This window comes from Bufo bufo, chromosome 1 (genome assembly GCF_905171765.1).
Source record: "Bufo bufo chromosome 1, aBufBuf1.1, whole genome shotgun sequence".
In the NCBI taxonomy this organism is placed as follows: Eukaryota; Metazoa; Chordata; class Amphibia; order Anura; family Bufonidae; genus Bufo; species Bufo bufo.
The window spans coordinates 824,676,061-824,689,693 of record NC_053389.1 but is presented as its reverse complement, the minus strand read 5'-3'; the positions used below and the strand labels follow the sequence as shown (position 1 = coordinate 824,689,693).

At 43.0% G+C, this 13,633-nt stretch overlaps 1 protein-coding gene across 1 annotated transcript in view; it reads right to left on the bottom strand.

Annotated features, from left to right (window-relative positions):
* Positions 1–13,176, bottom strand: part of LOC120989633 (olfactory receptor 1J2-like) — a 48,557-nt gene extending 35,381 nt beyond the window's left edge. The window contains exons 1-2 of the mRNA XM_040417863.1: positions 13,147–13,176; positions 10,467–11,442 (exon numbers count right to left, since the gene is read on the bottom strand). Of these exons, the coding sequence (XP_040273797.1) occupies positions 10,467–11,442; positions 13,147–13,176 (1,006 nt within the window). The remainder of the gene's footprint in view (positions 1–10,466; positions 11,443–13,146) is intronic.
* Positions 13,177–13,633: the final 457 nt, after the last annotated feature.

Genomic DNA, 13,633 nt, shown 5'->3' with positions numbered 1-13,633 from the left:
AAGTAGGTAAATGACCTGTGAAATCCTAAAGGTGCTCTTTGGAATGTGGGCCCCTTTGCCCACCTAGGCTGCAAAAAAGTGTCACACATGTGTTATCGCCGTATTCAAGAGAAGTTGGGCAATGTGTTTTGGGGTGTCTTTTTACATATACTCATGCTGGGTGAGAGAAATATCTCGGCAAAAGACAACTTTTCCCATTTTTTATACAAAGTTGGAATTTGACCAAGATATTTATCTCACCCAGCATGGGTATATGTAAAATGACACCCCAAAACACATTGCCCAACTTCTCCTGAGTACGGCGATACCAGATGTGTGACACTTTTTTGCAGCCTAGATGCGCAAAGGGGCCCACATTCCTTTTATGAGGGCATTTTTAGACATTTGGATCCCAGATTTCTTCTCACGCTTTAGGGCCCCTAAAATGCCAGGGCAGTATAAATACCCCACATGTGACCCCATTTTGGAAAGAAGAGGGGCATGGCGAGGGGCATGGCGAGTTCATAGAATTATTCTTTTTTTTGGCACAAGTTAGCGGAAATTGATTTTTTATTTTTTTTTCTCACAAAGTCTCCCTTTCTGCTAACTTGGGACAAAAATTTCAATCTTTCATGGACTCAATATGCCCCTCACGGAATACCTGGGGGTGTTTTCTTTCCGAAATGGGGTCACATGTGGGGTATTTATACTGCCCTGGCATTCTAGGGGCCCTAAAGCGTGAGAAGAAGTCTGGAATATAAATGTCAAAAAATTTTTACGCATTTGGATTCCGTGAGGGGGATGGGGAGTTCATGTGAGATTTTATTTTTTGACACAAGTTAGTGGAATATGAGACTTTGTAAGAAAAAAAAAAATAATTCCGCTAACTTGGGCCAAAAAAATGTCTGAATGGAGCCTTACAGAGGGGTGATCAATGACAGGGGGGTGATCAATGACAGGGGGGTGATCAATGACAGGGGGGTGATCAGGGAGTCTATATGGGGTGATCACCCCCCTGTCATTGATCACCCCCAATAAGGCTCCATTCAGATGTCCGTATGTGTTTTGCGGATCCGATCCATGTATCCGTGGATCCGTAAAAAACATGCGGACATCTGAATGGAGCCTTACAGGGGGGTGATCAATGACAGGGGGGTGATCAGGGAGTCTATATGGGGTGATCACCCCCCTGTCATTGATCACCCCCCTGTAAGGCTCCATTCAGATGTCCGTATGTGTTTTGCAGATCCGATCCATGTATCCGTGGATCCGTAAAAAACATGCGGACATCTGAATGGAGCCTTACAGGGGGATGATCAATGACAGGGGGTGATCAGGGAGTCTATATGGGGTGATCACCCCCCTGTAAGGCTCCATTCAGACGTCTGTATGTGTTTTGCGGATCCGATCCATCTATCAGTGGATCCGTAAAAATCATACGGACGTCTGAATGGAGCTTTACAAGGGGGTGATCAATGACAGGGGGGTGATCAATGACAGGGGGGTGACCAGGGAGTCTATATGGGGTGATAACCCCCCTGTAAGGCTCCATTCAGACGTCTGTATGTGTTTTGCGAATCCGATCCATCTATCAGTGGATCCGTAAAAATCATACGGACGTCTGAATGGAGCTTTACAAGGGGGTGATCAATGACAGGGGGGTGATCAATGACAGGGGGGTGATCAGGGAGTCTATATGGGGTGATCAGGGGTGATCAGGGGTGAATAAGGGGTTAATAAGTGACGGGGGGGTGTAGTGTAGTGGTGTTTGGTGCTACATATTGCTGAGCTACCTGTGTCCTCTGGTGGTCGATCCAAGCAAAATGGACCACCAGAGGACCAGGCAGCAGGTATATTAGACGCTGTTATCAAAACAGCATCTAATATACCCGTTAGGGGTTAAAAAAATCACATCTCCAGCCTGCCAGCGAACGATCGCCGCTGGCAGGCTGGAGATCCACTCGCTTACCTTCCGATCCTGTGAATGCGCGCGCCTGTGTGCGCGCGTTCACAGGAAATCTCGCGTCTCGCGAGATGATGCTTATATATGCGTGACTCTGCGCAGCGCTGCCACCTCTGGAACGCGATCCTGCGTTAGGCGGTCCGGAGGTGGTTAAAGGGACACTGACAGGCCAAATCAGCATATATAGTTATATATATGACATTACAGGTCTTATACAGTCTATTTAAAGCATCTAAGTATCCCCCCTGTCCACCTTATAAATACCGAAATATAAAGTTTTATAACCTGCCTGTCTCGTCACCAATCTGCCCAAGGGGCGGCGTTTCATCTCAAAATGCGCCCAGCCAGCCGCTCCCAACTGCCGTTCTGAAGCCCCGCCCAGCTCATCAATATTCACTTCGCTGGGCGGCGGCTACAACTCTCCCCAGTCACGATCCTGCACATGGGCAATTGAATCCTCCTGGCATCGTTCATGTCAAATCTTCTGCGCCTGTGCCCCGCCGTGGTTACATCGCGCCTGCGTACACACCCATGCGCAGGATCGTGACTGTGGAGAGTTGTAACCGCCGCCCAGCGAAGTGAATATTGATGAGCTGGGCGGGGCTTCAGAACGGGCGCATTTTGAGATGAAACGCCGCCCCTTGGGCAGATTGTTGACGAGACAGGCAGGTTATAAAACTTTATATTTCGGTATTTGTAAGGTGGACAGGGGGGATACTTAGATGCTTTTAATAGACTGTATAAGACCTGTAATGTCATATATATAACTATATATGCTGATTTGGCCTGTCAGTGTCCCTTTAAACTGATACAGCAGAAAAAAAATATTTAGGGAATTGCTAAGTTGGGAATTGTATTCAACCCAGAACAAAAACTGTGCTTCGGCAGACAGCAGACAGTATTACAATTGGCTAGCCACAGCTGAAACACCAGATTTAGGGTACTGCTATTTTGGCAATTGTATTTTACCCCTCAATAAAATAGCAAGCACAGCCAAGCCCCTGATGTAGGATATAGCAAAAAAATAACCACACTATTGATGGACCACAAGACACAAAATGGCCGCCGATCACCCAAGAAAAAAGTGACATAAGAAAACGCTGTGGGCAGCCTAAAAACAGTGAGCAATTCAATATCAGCACTTCAATGATCCACAGCTGTAGATCGATCACTGAATGAAGTCTTTTGGAGGAGTTAATCTGCCTAATCTCTCCCTAACGTCGCAGCTGCAACCTCTCCCTACACTTGTATCAGCAGAGTGACGTGCAGCGCTACGTGACCCAAGCTTATATAGAGGCTGGGTCACATGCTGCACTGGCCAATCACAGCCATGCCAATAGTAGGCAAGGCTGTGATGGCCTCTTGGGGCAAGTAGTATGACGCTTGTCGATTGGCTGCTTTGCAGCCTTTCAAAAAGCGCCAAGAAAGCGCCGAACACCGAACCCGAACCCAGACTTTTACGAAAATGTTCGGGTTCGGGCCCGTGTCACGGACACCCCAAAATTCGGTACGAACCCGAACTATACAGTTCGGGTTCGCTCATCCCTAGTTATAATGTGACAGGTTATTTCCACTCACATGTATTGTTAAGCTTGTAATGCTTTATATTAACAATATATATTCATTTGCATGTATCATTGTGTTTATTTACTTATATATGTTTATAATCTTGTAACCAATAAATCTGCATATTTTTATAATACCTGTGTATTGTTGTATAATGCAGAACTACATTTTATCATTAACGTCATCTCACGTCAAAAAGAACTTATTTATCTGAGGAAACAGTCGGACTCAGATGTGAATTGTATCAATCAGGTTGTCTACAATTCACCAGGTCATGATTTTAAGAATTTTTGACAAATTTAATGAAAAAAAAAAATTTATGGTTAATTATTTTTATGACCATAATTAATAATTCTTAATTGAATTATTACCCCCCGACAACCTGAGACTGCAGGTAAATAGATTGCTGCTCTAAAACTCACACACAGTAGTCCTTAAAAGGACTTTTGGGTCTTGGAAAAGCTTTCTCCGAATAAAAACTGTGAAATTCGCTCCCTACTCTGTCTTTCCCTTCCTACGCTCTGCTCTCCCTGTCTACGTTTGAGCTGAACTTGCATCATCAGGTGCTATATAGCACCCGATGACGCGTTCCGGCCAGCCAATCACTGTAATGTCAGTAACCAACATGGCTACTGGCATTACAGTGAGGGCAGTACTTACCTGCACCTTTATTGGCTGCTTAAAACCTGCGAAATGTGCGGGGTGGAGACTCGAGCATTGCGCGAGTACCGCCATGTGCCGAGCAAAGCAATGCTCGAGCCGAACAGATATTTGGCTGAGCATGCTCGCTCATCACTAGTTGCTACATTAAGTGGACTAAGGCATTGTAGACTAGTAATTTTATCAGTGCCTTGACTACCTTTTTGGTATCCGCACTCCTTCTATTCGGACCAGGTGTTTTAGTTAGCAGGAGACTGCATATAGGTTGAAGGCTACTTGGTCTCAGTTTAAGTTCTGAGACCCCATGGACAGGTGAGTCCTAGATACCTGTTCACATGGTGCAGTACTGCATGGTTGCTGTTAAGGCTTTAATGCTGTGTCTGTGGGTGGGTGAGGCCCATTACCAAGGAGGCTCAGTCTGACAGCAGAGGTGGTGTTGGGCTGCTGGGTCTCACCGCATGTGGGTGCTGTGTTTTGACGGCAGTGGTGGCCACATGGTGCTGCGCCAAATTAGAGTAGGTCCCTCTTGAAAGAAGCCACCTTGATGTGCTGAGTGGGCTTATGCACAATGATAAAAAAGTATATAAATGGCCTTCTGTACATTAACCCCATAAGGACACGCTCCATACATGTACGGCGCAACTGGACGTGACTTAAGGACCAGCACCGTATATGTAACAGGGGTGGACTGACCGGTCAGGCACTTCGGTGTGGTCTGAGGGCCCGGCTGGGATGGGGGCCCGCCGCAGCTGTGCTAAAGAGCTATTTTTGACCGAGTATTTCACGTTCCCGCGCCACGTGACCTATAACTCCCAGGAGCCCATACATTAGAGGCTTTTTCTAATTGGAGGAGGCTAAAAGACCTTTCATGATGTCACGACCATGTGATCCTGTGTGGGAGGAGTCAGTCTCCAGGCTGTTCAGCGGGAGGAGGTAAAGAACCTGTGATAATGTCACGACCCTGTGATCCTGTGTGGGAGGAGTCAGGCTCACAGGCTGTGCAACTGGAGGAGGTAAAGGACCTGTGATGACGTGTGCTGTATGGGCGAGGTCAAGCGGATCACATGATCATGTGCTGCTGTACTGGTTGGATAGTGACGAGAATAGAGTCGCTTCTGGTAGGTGAGATGTCACCCAAGGAGGTGGAGACTGGTAGTCTAATGGGCGGGGCCTCTTTCTAAAAACTCCAGTCTGCCTCTCCCATACATGTCGTGTACAGAAATGCAGGGGGAGGTATGTGTGTAGTCTCCGCTATTTTCTGTCATTAACCCCTTCACTGCCAGCTCTCTGCTTTTGAATTACCTCCTATTCCTTATTAACACCAGGAGGCGGTTAAAGGGGGTTCTCTGAGCACAGACCTCCTGGGAGTATTATTTCTATTCTGTGTAATGGACTTATATAAGCGGCCACATGACCATGAGGCTGGTCCTGCTCCTGTGTGTGTCCTCCTGCCCCTTAACTCATACTAGTGGTGGTCCCAGCCCTTCTGTAGCTTGCTGACTCCATTACAGCAGCTGCGTTACAATGTGTCAGCACACAGAGAGCCCTGCATGCAACCTGCTGACTGTTTCCATCTATAAGCTTTTCCAGGGTGAGATCCACCTGAAGCTGCTCGGTTCTTTCATTCAGCCAGATGTTCTCTGTGATTTCTGGGTTCTGGGTTCTGGGAGCTGTCGGGGCCGTACTCTGTGAGAGTCTGTCCCTGTGTGTGTGTGTGTGTGTGTCTGTTCGTGTGTATCTGTCCCTATGTGTGTGTGTGTGTGTCTGTCCCTGTGTGTGTGTCTGTCCCTGTGTGTGTGTCTGTCCCTGTGTGTGTGTCTCTGTGTGTGCCTGTGTGTGTGTGTGTGTGTGTCTGTCCCTGTGTGTGTGTCTGTCCCTCTCTGTGTGTGTCTGTCCCTCTCTGTGTGTGTCTGTCCCTCTCTGTGTGTGTCTCTCCTGTGTGTCACCCTGTGTGTTTGTGTCTCTCCGTGTGTGTGTGTTTCTGTCCCTCCCTGTGTGTGTCTGTCCCTGTGTGTGTGTGTCCCTGTGTGTGTGTCTGTCCCTCCCTGTGTGTGTCTGTCCCTGTGTGTGTGTGTGTCTGTCCCTGTGTGTGTGTGTGTCTGTCCCTGTGTGTGTGTGTCTGTCCCTGTGTGTGTGTGTGTGTCTGTCCCTGTGTGTGTGTGTGTGTGTGTCTGTCCCTGTGTGTGTGTGTGTGTGTCTGTCCCTGTGTGTGTGTCTGTCCCTGTGTGTCTCTGTGTGTGTCTGTCCCTGTGTGTGTGTCTGTCCCTGTGTGTGTGTCTGTCCCTGTGTGTGTGTCTGTCCCTGTGTGTGTGTCTGTCCCTCTCTGTGTGTGTCTGTCCCTCTGTGTGTGTGTCTCTCCTGTGTGTCACCCTGTGTGTGTGTCTCTCTCCGTCCCTGTGTGTGTGTTTCTGTCCCTCCCTGTGTGTGTCTCTCCCTGTGTGTGTGTGTGTCTGTCCCTGTGTGTGTGTGTCTCTGTGTGTGTGTCTGTCCCTCCCTGTGTGTGTCTGTCCCTGTGTGTGTGTGTGTGTGTGTGTGTCTGTCCCTGTGTGTGTGTCTGTCCCTGTGTGTGTGTCTGTCCCTGTGTGTGTGTGTGTGTCTGTCCCTGTGTGTGTGTGTCTGTCCCTGTGTGTGTCTGTCCCTGTGTGTGTCTGTCCCTGTGTGTGTCTGTCCCTGTGTGTGTCTGTCCCTGTGTGTGTCTGTCCCTGTGTGTGGTTGTCCCTGTGTGTGTGTGTGTCCCTGTGTGTGTGTGTGTGTGTCTCCCTGTGTGTCTCCCCCCTGTGTGTCACCATCACCATGCCCACAGTGTTCCTATGTCTTGACACAGCTGCATCAGGACATTCTGTGCGGGGCAAGAAGAAGAAGGAAGAGGAGGCAGTGCCGCCAGCATGGAGTCTGTGGGAGAGACACAGGTAGGCACACTAAGGACGTAGGTAACACTACCACATTATCAGCACTAGTGTTATCTGTAGTTTTACATAGGACTGCAGGTAACACTACTACATTTTCTGTACTCAGATAGCCATCACTGTGTTATCTGCGTTGTTACATAGGACTGCAGGGGACATCTACTATATTATCTGTTAGCACTGGGGGGGGGGCCCAGACTTTATCGCCCAAGGGCCCACATGAGCCTGGAGCTGGCACTGTGCGATATGTGGGTGGGGCTGTGTGGTGTGGTGTGGCTTGAGGGTGGGCGAGGACACAGGGGCTCCATAGTCTCCTATTGTCCGGGGGCCCCATGAGTTGTCAGTCCTCCCCTGATATGTACGACGCGCTGATCAGGCTGGTGCAGGAGCTGCGCCCGCCAGATCAGTGGCAGGGGTCCGGCAGTCACTGATAGCTGGACCCCTGCTGTATGCGCCGGCATCGGTGAAAACACCAATGCCAGCGCATTAACCCTTGCACGGCCAGTGTTGACCGCGGCACGTGCGGGATAGTGCCAAGTGCGCTGCTGTGAAGGGGTCCTGATGGCAGGGAAGGCAGGCCGATGCCTTCCTTAGGCATCATGGCTGCCTTCTGTGACAGTCTGTGAGATCCAGGCCCCTGTATTACACTTGTTAATACACTTACAGCCAAAGCATTACAATACAGAAGTATTGTCATGCATTGTAAAGGGGATCAGATCCCCAAAAGTTGAAATCCCAGAGTGGGACAAAAAATAAAGTGAAAAAAGTAGTTAAAAAAAAAAGTTTTACAAAAAAAACATCCTTTTCCAAAATAAAGTAAAAAATAAAATTGTAAAAAATAGGGAAAAAAAGAAAAGTAGACATATTAGGTATCACCACGTCCATATCGACCGGCTCTATAAAAATATTACATGGCCTAACCCCTCAGATGAACACCGTCAAAAAAATTAAATAGAAACTGTGCTTAAAAAAACATTTTTAGTCACCTTAAATCACAAAGTGCAACACCAAGCGATAAAATATTACCAATCTAACCATCACCTTATCCCACAAAAAATAAGCACCTACCTGAGATAATCTCCCAAAAAATAAAAAAAACTATGGCTCAGAATATGAAGACACTAAAACATAATTTTTTTTTTGTTTTAAAAAAGCATACATAAATAAAATAAAAAGTATACATATTTGGTATCGCCGCATCCTTATCGACCGGCTCTATAAACATATCACATGACCTAACCCCTCAGATGAACACCGTAAAAAATAAAAAATAAAAACTGTGCTAAATAAACAATTTTTGTCACCTTACATCACAAAACGTGTAATAGCAAGCGATCAAAAAATCATATGCACCCCAAAATAGTGCCAATCAAACCGTCATCTCATCCCGCAAAAAATGAGACCCTACCTAAGATAAAAAAAATTAAATAGAAACTGTGCTTAAAAAAACATTTTTAGTCACCTTACATCACTAAAAGTGCAACACCAAGCGATCAAAAAGGCGTATGACCCCAAAAATAGTACCAATCTAACCGTCACCTCATCCCGCAAAAAATGAGCCCCAAACTAAGACAATCGCCCAAAAAAAGAAAAACTATGGCTCCCAGACTAAAACATGATTTATTTTGTTTCAAAAATGCTTTTATTGTGTTAAATGTAAAAAAAAAAAAAGGAGACATATTAGGTGTCATCCGGTGACGAGCATGTGAGATCCAGCCCCCTGGATCTCACAGGCAGGAAGCTGTATGAGTAATACACACTGTATTACTCATACAGCCAATGCATTCCAATACAGAAGTATTTGAATGTATTGTAAAGGATTAGACCCCCAAAAGTTCAAGTCCCAAAGTGGGACAAAAAATAAAGTGAAAAAGAAAGTTTAAAAAATAAAGTTTTCCTTCAAAAGAAATTAAAAGTTTCAAGTAAAAATAACTCTTACTTTGTAACTGGAAAAAAAATATTAAAATGAAAAATCTGCCAAAAAAGTGAAATTTTGAAATTGTATCTCTATTTTCCATTAATTCTTGTGGAACACCTAAAGGGTTAACAAAGTTTGTAAATTCAGTTTTGAATACCTTGAGGGGTGTAGTTTCAAGAATGGGGTCATTTTTGGGTGGTTTCTATTATGTAAGCCTCGCAAAGTGACTTCAGACCTGAACTGGTCCTTGAAAATTGGGTTTTTGAAAATCTCTGAAAAATTTCAAGGTTTGCTTCTAAACTTCTAAGCATTGTAACATCCCCCAAAAATTAAATGTAAATCCCAAAATGATCCAAACATGAAGTAGACATATGGGGAATGTAAAGTAATAACTATTTTTGTAGGTATTACTATGTATTATAGAAGTAGAGAAATTAAAACTTGAAAATGTGCTTATTTTTCCAAATTTTTGGCAAATTTTTTTTTTTTATATAAATAAAAATGCATTTTTTTTACTCCATTTTACCAGTGTTATGAAGTACAATATGTGCTGAAAAAACAATCTCAGAATGGCCTGGATAAGTCAAAGCGTTTTAAAGTTATCACCACTTATAGTGACACTGGTCAGATTTGCAAAAAATTGCCTGGTCCTTAGGGTGAAAATGAACGCGGTCCATAAGTGGTTAAAAAGTAAGTTTGGGAAATTTTCTGAAAAATTTCAAGATTTGCTTCTGAACTTCTAAACCTTTTAACATCCCAAAAAAAAAAAAAAGTAATTTACTAAATTTTCCAAACATGAAGTAGACATATGGGAAATGTGAAGTAATAACTATTTGAGGAGGTATCACTATCTGTTTTAAAAATCAGAGAAATTGAAATTGAGAAAATTGCTAATCTTTTTAAATTATTGGTAAATTTGGTCTTTTTTTGATAAATAAAAATGAAATATTTTGACTCAAATTTACCACTGTCATGGAGTACAATATGTGACGAGAAAACAATCTCCGAATGGAATGGATAAGTAAAAGTGGTTCAAAGTTATTACCACATAAAGTTACACATGTCAGATTTTCTAAAAATGGCCTGGTCCTTAAAGTGTAAAATGGCCTGGCCCCGTGATGCCAATGTTTACCAGACCATGAAGTTCCATACTCTATTGCTAGCAGAGGATCTCAAAACCGGAGAAAAACACTTCAGTTTTGTCTTCATTCATTGTCAATGGGGACAAAACTTAACAAACAGGAACGCAGTGCACCAGAATACATTCCGTTCCGGTTTGTTGCATTCCCATGCTGGACACAAAACTGTTGGACATGTAAAAACTAGACCACTTACAATGGTTTTAGTGCTGGATCTCGCATGTTAATTTTCGATATAATACAACTGGATCTGTCCTGAATGGAGGCAGCCGGTTGTATTATTCAAACGGATATGTTTTGCTGTGGTTTTGCGATCCCATGTCGGATCTCAAAACCGAACAGTAAAAACTCATATGTGAAAGTAGTCTTATTTTGGATCATTAACCATATCTCATGTTTATTAATTATTTCTTGTATGGCTTTTCTAATGTCTTTATTTCTCAGGCTGTATATAATGGGGTTGATCAAAGGAGTAAATACAGTATACAACAGAGAGAGGATTTTGCTTATTGTTAGTGTTTTCCCTTTTGTTGGGACAACATAAACACTGAATATAGTCCCATAAAATATGGAGACCACAATGAGGTGGGAGCTACAGGTGGAGAAGGCTTTCTGTCTACCAGTACTGGATGGGATTCTCAAAATTTCTAAACCAATGTAAGCATAAGAAATGATAATGATTGTGGTTGGTATTATTACAACTGGAATACTTAGTAAATACATCTGTAGTTGGATAATAAAGGTATCAGAACAAGAAAGTTTTAGTAATGGGACAATGTCACAGAATAAATGGTCAATGATATTTGGTCCACAAAAATGTAGTTTTGCCACAGTTATGATGTAAGTCAAAATAAAAAAGCATCCAAATATCCAAGAGAAGAAGGACAATATCACACAATGGGCACTTGTCATGATAGAGGTGTAACGGAGGGGATTACAGATGGCCACATATCTGTCATAAGACATCACCGTGAGAAGAAGACATTCTAAAGTTTCTGAGGCACAGAAGACATAAAGCTGAAAGATGCAGTTGTTAAAAGTAATGGTCTGGCCATTATTCAGTAAGATGTGGAGCAAGTTGGGGACAATATCAGTGGGTAACAAGATGTCGCTGATGGACAGCTGCAAGATGAAGAAGTACATTGGAGAGTGGAGATTCTTGCAGGTGGACACCAGGGTGATGATCAGGAGATTCCCACACATTGTCCCACAGTAAGCCACGAGGAGGAGACAGAACAGGGATATTTTTAAACTTTGACTGATTTGAAATCCTATAAGAAGAAACTCAGAGACTACCGTCATATTGTTCTCCTGTGTGTAGAAGAATGGTACCTAAGCTTCAATAATCCAAAACGATTCATTGAATTTATCATAATAATCTAGAGAAAATTCACGTGCTAAACAATGTACATATTACATGATATACCATACTTACAGAACTTTTTTTTAACCCCTAATTGTGTTATTTGTCAAAAAAAAAAGTTGCTGGATAGCATGTACCTGTCATGAGTCTTAGTATTAGACATATAGATGCAGCCAGGGTTACTTTGACACTAGGTGCTCAGGGATTGTCACACTTACTCAATTTGTTCTTTTACTGTTATGTGTTTACAGGAAAGGTCATCAATATCTGATCGATGGGGTCCAACTCCCGGAACCTCTGCCAATCTGCTGTTTGAAGAGGAGGCAGCACTCGTACGAGTGCTACTTCTTCTTCCAGATTACTCCACACATCGTGTCAGAAGACTCGGTGGCGCAGTGTAATTCCATTCACTTGAATGGGTTAAGTACTTGCAATGACACTGCTCCGCTGCTGCAAGCGAGACAACGCGCAGTGTAATCTTGAAGAGGAAGCAGCCATCTAACCTATCTAGCCACAGTATTTGTTACACCGTATATGCATTGCTTTTACAATATATTTATATTATGTTTTATACTTTCTAACTGTGGATGAGGGAACTTTTTCAAGTTTGAAACTAATTTAAATATGTTCCCTACACATGTAGAGGCTTTAATATGCTTATTTACATTTAGTCATTGACTACTGATTGCCTCATCTTCCTAAAATATAATTTAAAAAAAATTGTGGTTAGATAGGAATAATAAATTAAATCAATTATTAAAAGTTAAGTTTTATTAGTAAGAAAAACACATGGCAAGATGAGGCAATCAGTAGTCAATGACTAAATGTAAATACGTTTTTTCAAGTTTGGGTTCTGCGTTCGGGTATTAGTGCAATTCCGTTATAGATTTCGTATCATGGTATATAACGGAATGCTATGTCTCCTGTCCTGAAACCAGACAGATCGGCTATGCTGCCCATTGACTTCTATTATGAGGGAATGCAAAACGATATGCCTCTTGAAGGCTTTTGTGGTGCATTCCGTCATAGCATTCCGGGATTATATTCCGTAAAACCGAATACATTACGGAATTGCACTAATTCCCGAATTTGAAAAACACAAGTTCACTCATCCCTATTTGTAACATAAAATACCAGATCTGTCTAAAATTACTAAAATCATTCAACACAAGTTGTAAATTAAATATCGACGATAACAATTTTTTAAAGTTTTAATTATGTTAGAAAAGAAAACACTTTTATCTATTTAGACCTGAATTTACAGTATTTAGGACACTTTAAAAAAATCTGTAGAATACTACAAGTTATGACTCATGCACACGAACGTATTTTCTTTCAGTCTCCGTTCCGTTTGTTTTGCTGACCGTATGGGGAATTATTCATTTCAATGTGTCCGCAAAAAAATGGAAGTTACTCAGTGTGCATTACGTTTCCGTATTTCCATTCCGCAAAAAAATAGAACATGTCCTATTATTGTCCGCATTATGGACAAGGATAGTACTGTTATATCAGGGGCCAGCTGTTCCATTCCGCAAAATATGGTATGCACATGGACGTCAATCTTATTTTTGGCAGATGTTTTTTTTGCGGACCGCAAAATACATACGGTCGTGTGCATGAGGCCTTACACAATAATTTTCCTAACTACTCACATTAGGTGTTCCTGTGCTCTTGGCATTCATTTCCAGATTCATATTTTTTTCTCGTTGCTGTCAGATCTCTGTAAGACAGCTTCGTTGTCAGCTTCCGTGACTGAGACCACATGTAGCATTAAGGATATTTATGTAGAAGATGAAGGCGAGGTGCCAAGAAAATGATCAACCTGGAGATGTGCTAATGTCTAATAAGTCTCTAGTGTCACAGTCTTTGGAGAAATATAAAAATAAATCATTTACAGATTAAGAGTCAATTCTTTCATTTGTAAAAATATATGAAACAAACTTCTTTTTTTATACCTGAGGGGAGATCTAATAACTAAGAATACATATATAAGGGGCAGGGCCGTCTTTGCCGCAGGGCAAAAGGGGCATCTGCCCCGGGCCCAGTTGCTCCTGGGGGCCCAAGGGAGCTTCGTTTCCCGAGTCCCAACTCCCATTAACTATGCAGCAGCGCAGAAGTCTTCAGAACAACTTACAACTG